Source organism: Otolemur garnettii, unplaced genomic scaffold (genome assembly GCF_000181295.1).
Source record: "Otolemur garnettii isolate 467f Iridium unplaced genomic scaffold, OtoGar3 scaffold00180, whole genome shotgun sequence".
In the NCBI taxonomy this organism is placed as follows: domain Eukaryota; kingdom Metazoa; phylum Chordata; class Mammalia; order Primates; family Galagidae; genus Otolemur; species Otolemur garnettii.
In genome coordinates this window covers 568313-577077 of record NW_003852575.1, presented here as the reverse complement: position 1 = coordinate 577077, position 8765 = coordinate 568313, and the positions used below count along the sequence as shown (strand labels likewise).

Below are 8765 nucleotides of genomic sequence, written 5' to 3'. Positions count from 1 at the left end.
GCCCTCCCAACTCCAGCAGGAGAGAAACAAGCTGATCACCAGAGATGGGGAGACAAGGCCACAAGAATTCTGTGCAAACAAACTTTGTTGAAGTAGCTCTTGTCTTCCTTTGGTCTGCCCGTGTACCTCAGCGTCTTTATTCAAGCTGGTACATGAGCACTTGGGCTTTGGCACTTCTTCAGGCCTTCCTTTCCAATGACAGCTCCACGTACATGTAAAACTCTGTGCGCTCTTCTCCTGTATGTTGATTCTTCCCAAGTTAGTTTATTAATAATTTCTGGCCAGCCAGGGACCTTAAGAGGACAGAGGTAAATTCTGCCTCCCCTACAACATGAAATGACACATCCACGCTACCTGGACCCTGTGTCCAGCGAACCATAGGGATTTAACAAACATCAGTTCCCATCTCTTCTGGGTAATCACAGAAGCTCCTTCTTAGGAGGGAAGACAGGTGAAAGGGACCTGCTAATATGTCTGCAAATGGCAATGAAGACGCAGGGAGGCAGGGAGATTTTTGTTTATGTTGTTTGCTCTTTTTCCAAATGAGCAAAACTGATGGTCCTGGCTTTCGAAGTCATCACTTCCTACAAGCAACTTTACTGAATTGGCTTCATTGAAAACCTTTCCCTCCTTGCACTCTCTCTCACAGGTCTGTCACTGTGAAACCAAAGACAGCAAGACGAATCTCCACAAGACTCTGGATTGCTTTTATGAGACATGTCAACAACAGGCAAAGTGAGAGGGGTTTCATCTCCCCTCGTTTCCTTTCCAAAGGTGCACATGAGAAGCGGCATTGCCCTGGGATTCCACTAAAGACAGAAGAGAATTCATGGAGAACGCTGAGACAGGCTTCTCTTGATGGCATAATGGTGGGCATTTAAGCACCACCAGATAGTTCTTGAGTTATAGGTCACCAGATAGAAGCTGGTTATATTTTTCATATTCAAAAGCATTTGTAGTAATCATATTTCATGTGATGGGAGTGGCCCACAAATTGAGCACTGAGGCATTCTAAATCAGATTAATTCAAGAAGCTACACAGAATAGCCACCAGACTCCAAATCTGAGTTCCTTCTGCTCCAAAGCCTCGCGACCCAGTCTAATTTATGTGAGTCCCAATTTGGAGCCCATCCTCCCCTAGGAAACCAGAACTTCAGGCCCTCCCCACGTGCTCCTTGGTCTTTCCCACACCCTCTTCCTTTCTGTCCTTCTTCCAGCCCAGACTAAGGCTGCAAGACTTGGACACAGTTCAGAAATGAGTCTCCACTGGCAGGGAAAAGAGAGCAGTCAGAACCTAAAGGTAACCATTTTTCTCAGCCATTTCTCAAGACTGGGTAATTTACAATGAACAGAAATTGTGGGTACACAGCCAGGGTTGAGGAAGCCCTGCGGCAGCTAAGTGCTGGCAGGTGAAGAGATGGACAGGAGCACAGATAAAACTTTGAAAAAGAACTGGTCTGACCTGTGTTCAGATGGTCACATGTTCTGTTATGATGACCAGTCTCAGTATAGTGGCAAGGCTAAGGCCCACATGCCAGAATGCCAGGGTATTTGGCCTCCAAATGGGAAGCCGTAAGAAGGCACACTGCAGGTTCCTGTGAGATGGGGAGCCCGCCCATCTGTGCAGAGAGCACAAAGGCTTGCTGGCCTGGAAATTTGCACTCCAGGATTCCAGGACAGGCATAGCTTCTGAGGGCTCAGAGCCAGGTCTGATGAGACCACCATGGAGGCCATGCCACCTGAGCAGGCCTGTGCTGAAGATCACACTCCAGGACACTCCCACCGGGAACTAGAGCAGGCAGGAGGATGTGGTGGTCCACCAGCACCCACAAGCAGGCCTTCATGACAACAGCCTGCCAAACAGGCTGTCCTTGGTGAGCGGTCTCTAAATGACGACAATGATGTGGTGCCGGCATGCTGGCCAGCAGGGACACTGGCATGGCCGCAGGGTCTGCTCTGGATCTTTGTGAGGCTCTAGACCTTCACTGGTGCAGCTTGTGACCCTGCACGCAGTGATGTAGTTTGCAGGGCATTATGACCACCAAGAAGGGTTCCAATGGGGCTATGCGCTAAAACATGGACTCTGGGGGCACTGGCTCATTCCAAGGCTTTCCTTATGGAACTCTCAGAATACCTTACGTGCACCCTGTCCTGAAAGGTGTTTTTTTAAGAGTTGGGTGTAGCGCGTAAGGGATGATTTATTTTGATGTGCCAGTCAGATGGTGCTGAGGGAGGGAGGGACTGAGGCAAGGAAAACTGCAGCTTCTCTCATTTAACTTTCAAGCTTCAGACCAGCACTGGCCACATGTCACCGTAGGAATGGTGGGCTGGTCGCCAGGGCAGCCTCCCTGGGGCAGAAGTGTGGCAAAAGAACAATGCTTCAGAAACCTGCCATGGCTGCTTATTCTCGTGTAATTCTTGTGTTTGGGACTGGAAAATGTCCCTAATTAGAAACGGATTCAAGCCTCATGGTTTTAGGGCTTCATCCTTTAAAACTTGCGGAAGGCAGAAGGCAGAATAATCACAACGTGTGGGGAGATTTGCTTTATTCAGAAACATTGTTTTAGTGTCTGTTTTGGGGTATTTTCAGTGCCACCTAAGCCACCTATTTTTCTACTCCCTGAGAAAGTATTTAGTAGCAGTTTAGCCCAGTGAATGTCCCTGTCCCACACCCCTGTCCTACTTTCCCCAAAATACACTCCAGGTGGCACAGACTCATGCGATTTCATTGTTTTCATGGCTGAGTAGGATTCCCACATATACGACACATTGTACAAAAATGAGAATGGAAGGAGCCACAGCCACAGGCCTGGTGGGGACTACACCATGTGGAGATGCTCTTCCTTGTCCCTCTGGAGGTTCGTCCCCTGTAAGAGCGGGCCCCGTGCTGTCAGGCGTGCCAGGACAGCCCATAGCTGGGGGGACTCAGGGCACTGATGGGAAACCTGAGGGCCCAGGGGCCCTCAAGGGACCACTTCACCTGGCTGGGACCCAGTCTCTGTTCCTTATCCCCACATGATAGAGAAGCTTAAAACATTTAATGTTGAGCCCCAAACTATAGGAATCTCTGGAAAACCCATACACATGCCCAATATCACAAAGCGTATACTTGAAATATTCACATTTTTGTTATTTTATGCTTTATTTTTATTTCATTTGTATTTTTGAATCCTGTTTCCATGATGTTTCAGGTTTAAAGCTGCTAATGATTTAGTTTTCTGTCCTGCATGCTGTGAACAAGGCACTTTTGGAAAGGCAGTCCCAGTCTTCTGTCCTGCTTTCCCCAACACACACTCCATGTGGCAGACACTCCTGTGAGCTCATTCTTTTTGTGGCTGAGCAGTATACCCCTGTGTACACGCACTTTCTATAGCCATGGCTGATGACATTTAGGTTGACTATCTTTGCTGCTGCTGGCAGTGCCCTGACAATCGTGAGTGTGGGTAACCTCTGATACATTTCTTTTCCTTTGGGTAAATACCCAGTAGTGGGATTACTGAATCATAGGGTAGTTGTCTTTTTAGTATTTTAGAGCAATCTCCATACTCTTTTTTCCATACTAGCTATACTAATTGGTATTCCTACTAAGTGTGTAGAGTTCCTTTTCTCCACACCCTCACGAGCATCTGTGATTTTTCCCTTTAATGACAGACACTCTGACCAGGATGAGAGAATGTGGTGGTTTTGATTTGCACCCCCGCCCCCGATGACTGGTGACATTGAGCATTTTTCATATACCTGTCAGCTACTTGTATGTTTCCTTTTCAGAACAGTTTGGCCATGTCCTTTGTCCATAGTCTACTGGGATTCTTTGTTGTTGAGTTTTGATTCCTTGCATAAGCTAGGTATGAGGCGCCTGTCAGATGAATAATTTGTAAATACTTTCTCTCATTCAACAGGTTGTCTTCTCCACCATATTGACTGTTTGCTTTGCTGTGGAGAAGCTGCTTAGTTTAGTCCCATTTATCTATTTTTTAGTTGCTTCTGTTTTTGAGGTGCTGTCCTAAAATTTTTGTACTGAAGTATATTGTGTTCCTTATGTTTTCTTCCAGTAGTTTTACAGTTTCAGGTCTTACATTTAAGTCTTTAATCCATTTCGAGTTGATTTTTATATATGGTCAGAGGTAGGGGCCCAGTTTCATCTAGGGTGGGGGGATGGTTTAAGGTGACTCAAGTGCAATACATTTCTTATGTATTTTATTTCTATTATTACATTGTAACATATAATGAAACTATTATACAACTCACCATAAAGCAGAATCAGTGGGCAATGGGAAGTGGCTATAACTACAGATGAAACATTGCTCACTCACCCACCACTCGCCTCCTACTGTGTGACCTAGTTCCTGTACCAGCCTGTGGCCAGCGGAGTTGGGGACTGCAGCTAAAGTCACACATATAAGCACTGATTGGAGATCTGAACACAGTCCGCTCTTCCAACAGCACTCTACTCTACTTAAAACATTCACCCTCAGTAGAGTAAAGGGCTCTACCTCCAGCTGGGACTGGATCCCAAGTCTTATACTTACTTACTCAGGGCTCTGCAAGCACAGTTCTAAATGGATGCAAGCTTCTGCAATGAGGAAAATGCTTGGTTTCTACCACTAGGTATGTTTTAATGCTCCATGCACAAGACTTCCCAAACTTGCTTATGCAAAAGAAACCACCAAGTTTATTCAAGGAGTTAAAAAGAGTATTCCTTATCCCATCACGAACCACTACCAAGAAAATATAAATGGGTGAGTTGTCTAAACCTATAACATGTAAATGATGCAGTAACTAAAAAGGGGGAAAAGAAAGCAGAAGAGATAAGATGTATTTCTCAACTTCATCATTTTAAAATTTAAGAAATGCAGTTTAGTTTGTGGTTTTGTGAAGTATTGTAGTTACTTTGGGTTAATGATACAATTTACATTTTTTGTTTTTAAAGACAGAGTCTCACTTTGTCGCCCTCAATAGAGTGCTGTGGTGTCACAGCTCACAGCAACCTCCAGCTCTTCGGCTTAGGTGATTCTCTTGCCTCACCCTCCTGAGTAGCTGGGACCACAAGCGCCCACCACAATACCAGGCTATTTTTTGTTGCAGTTTGGTTTGGGCCGGGTTTGAACCTGAGACCCAGCACCCTACTCACTGAGCCACAGGCGCTGCCCACAATTTACATAACATTTTGCTAAAAGAAAACTGGTCATCATCAACACAGCTAACCATGTCTGAAAGCCCTGGGAAAGCATGGGTGACAAGGCTAGACGTCAGATATTACTAAAAAGTAAGAACACACAAATTTCTTTTGGTTTCATTTTGAGCAAATCTACAGTAGGTGACTATAGTTGACCACCTTCCTACACTGACCACCTCCCTAAGTCGACCTAATTTTCACAGACGGAGCATGCACCTCAAGTACACATCAGTACAGCACGCCTAGTTCCTTATGTTGGCCAATTAGAGCCCCTTGGGTTGTCAACTTACAGAGGTTCCACTGTGTAAGTTTGTTACCTTGTCATCAATTTATATCCTCAAAGCAAAAAAACCCTGCAGAACTCTTAAAATATCCAGAAACTTTCCACATATTAAGTATCACCAACAGATCAACAAGTATTTACACATTTTGCCATATTAATACATTTTGTTGGTGTACATAGCTTTTCAAAAATACTACCTTAAAATATTCAAATAAACAATACCCCCCTAAACAATACCTAGTGGATGAAAGAAACCTGTGTAGCTTATTTCAATTCTGAACGATACCACCATAAATACGGAATTAAAACTATAATTTTTACAACTTTATTCTGTTTTGTACCCTCAAAATAAACCCCCCCCAAAGAAGTAACCTACAAAACACTGCTCCCCATAAAGGAATGAACAGGTAACATATATTACAAACATTCTTTGGTGTCATGTATAAATATTACTCTGAATCTCATTTGCTGTCATCAATTTCTTCAGGATTTCTGTGCTTTGGGGAATATTCTGAGGAAAGAGAAAAAAGTTAATACAGTGAAACCAAGAATTCAAGTAGAGGAAACATACACACCCCAACCTCCACCTCTCGAGACAGTGTCACTGGAACAAGGGCCGCCTTCCCTTTCCTCTTCCGAACAAAAAGCTGACGAGGTAAACTGTCTCAGTGAATCTTTCCCTCGCCCAAAACTCTCTGCTGGTGAGACCTGCCTTGGAAGGCAGGCTATGCTCTAACCCAGCTCTCTTCCCACGTGCCCTCGTCTGCCCCTCACCATCACATCACACTCCTCACTGCACCTCTCCGACTCCCCACCTTGTGCTCACTGCTTCCTGCCCCATACCTAAGATTCATCTATCTTTCAAACCTAGCAAAACTAACACTTTCTCCAGGGAGTCATTCCTCCAGTTACCCTCTTGCTCCCTCCCCAAAGTGTAATGCAATGTGGTGCTCTTTTCACTGTGCTAACACTGTAACCACCTCCAAGCCGTGGAGCTGACTCGGCTCTGGGTGCCCCAGTGTGACCCTTTGGGAGGTACTCAAGGTTATTCCATGCTGCTGAATGTACATGGGCACAAATGACCTCACTCAGGATGATGGATTTGGCCATTAAGAAAACAGCACTCAGGCGGTGCCTATGGCTCAGTGAGTAGGGCGCTAGCCACATATACTGAGGGTGGCAGGTTTGAACCCAGCTCCGGCCAAACCGCAACAAAAAATAGCCGGGCTTTGAGGCAGGCGCCTGGAGTCCCAGCTACTCAGGAGGCTAAGGCAAGAGAATCGCCTAAGCCGAAGAGCTGAAGGTTGCTGTGACCTGTAACACCACAGTACTCTTCCAAGGGCGACAAAGTGAGACTCTTGTCTCTTAGAAAAAAAAGAAAAGAAAACAGTACTCTGGACTCGACGCCTGTGGCTCAAGTGGCTAAGGTGCCAGCCACAAACACCTAAGGTGGCAAGTTCAAATCCAGCCCGGGCCCACCAAACAATGACGACGGCTACAACCAAAAAATAGCCGGGCGTTGTAGTGGGCACCTATGGTCCCAGCTACTTGGGAGGCAGAGGCAGGAGACTGGCTTGAGTCCAGGAGTTGGAGGTTGCTGTGAGCTGTGATGCCAGAGCACTCTACCTAGGGGGGCAGCTTTTTTTTGTCTCAAAAAAAAAAAAAAAGAAAACAGCACTCTGCAGGACAGCCATCTTACCCTCCCACAAATACCATTTTCAAGGCAAGAAATGAAAATAGTATAGAAGTTTTTTGAATTTTCCTTTCAAAGGATATTCATAAAAGCTGGATGTTTCCTTAAATCCTGCATGACAGGTGATGTGCCATTCTCAGAACAAGTCCAAAGGTTTATGAAGCACCTGTGCTGAGCACAGTCTGAGAGCGGTGAACCAGACAGCCCAACCCTGCCTTCATGGCCCTCACCTCCAAATTAAGTGGATGAGCTAATCAGCTAGATACGTAAGCAAACAAAACCAGCAGGGTATACCATGAAAGAGATGCCAAACATAAAATAACTCACTATGTCACAGAAAGACTATCCCTGACACTAATTTGAAAGATCTCTTGAAGCACACTAAATTCAATAGTTTTACAGTCTTACTCTTTACTAATTCAACAAATAGTTATTGAGGGTGGGCTTCTACATGCCCGGTATGTGGTGAACCTGGGATACCAAAATAAAAAACCTGGTCCATTTCAAAAGACGTTGAAAATCTCCTCAAAGCAGTAAAAAATGAATTTATAAGATCTATGGATTAATTAATATTAAGTATTAATTAATTAACTCCAACAAAACTTATAAAAGTCTTCTTAATGCTAATGGCCATTCCAGAATAGAACAGGGCTATGTAACAATGTTGTTATAACCTCTTTCCTTTAAAGAACCAGTCTTTAATCTTCTAATTTAATCTAAACTACCTGAAATTCTAGGCAACAACTTTTATGGACATGTTCTAGTTTTTCTAGAAACAGATATAAACTAAGGGTAGAAAACAAGGCTCATCATGTAACTCACATCTTCACACATCCAGTCCTCTGCAAAATTAGGTAAATAAACATTGTAATAATTTGATCCATATTATACTGCATTCATCTATTACACAAGAACAAAACATATGTCAACTGTGTCGTAGTGTATGTTGAAGTTTATGTAGAAGAGAGGGTGACAATCAAATTCAAACAGCCAGACTGGGAACCTGTACTTTGTGAAGAAAGGATCTCTAAATTGTCAGTTAGGGTTTAAGTTGACACCATTTACTTGCTATTAGCTTCATTAATAAATCAGCTATTAATTTAAATGAGTTAAAAACCTTACCTTAACCAAACCCTTCAAGCTTCTGGAAGAAAGTATAGGCTTAAAAGCTTCCACTGTAATTAGGTCTAACTTCATCACATCAGTATAACACAAGTATAGAACCGCAGGGATCTTCCATACTTGGCAGTAACTGAGAACTATGAATACACAAGGAAAAAAACACTTAACTTTTCTATTTTATAATTTTTTAAATTAAATTCCTTTAAATGATAAAGGCTGCTTTTAAAAGCAGTTGTCTCTGTGGTCTCTTTTAATAGAGGCATTTACTGCCATCTTGAATAATTACAATGCATAGTTTCTTTCACAGCCAACTTATTTTCCTAATCTCTTGCTTTTGTAATTATTTATTTTGCATTTCCTGAAAATACTGTGGAGATAATTTTAAGTATCTGAAAGATTAAAAAAAATTTTACTGACTAGGCTCGGCGCCTATAGCTCAACCGGCTGGGGCGCCAGCCACGTACACCTAAGGTGGCGGGTTCGAATCCCCA

General features: G+C 43.7%; 1 protein-coding gene across 1 annotated transcript in view; it reads right to left on the bottom strand.

The window, feature by feature from the left end:
* Positions 1–5773: 5773 nt before the first annotated feature.
* The window catches only part of PSMG1 (proteasome assembly chaperone 1), an 11815-nt gene continuing 8823 nt past the window's right edge, over positions 5774–8765 (bottom strand). Inside the window, exons 6-7 of the mRNA XM_003800653.3 lie at positions 8275–8411; positions 5774–5970 (exon numbers count right to left, since the gene is read on the bottom strand). Of these exons, the coding sequence (XP_003800701.1) occupies positions 5896–5970; positions 8275–8411 (212 nt within the window). The 3' untranslated portion in view covers positions 5774–5895. The remainder of the gene's footprint in view (positions 5971–8274; positions 8412–8765) is intronic.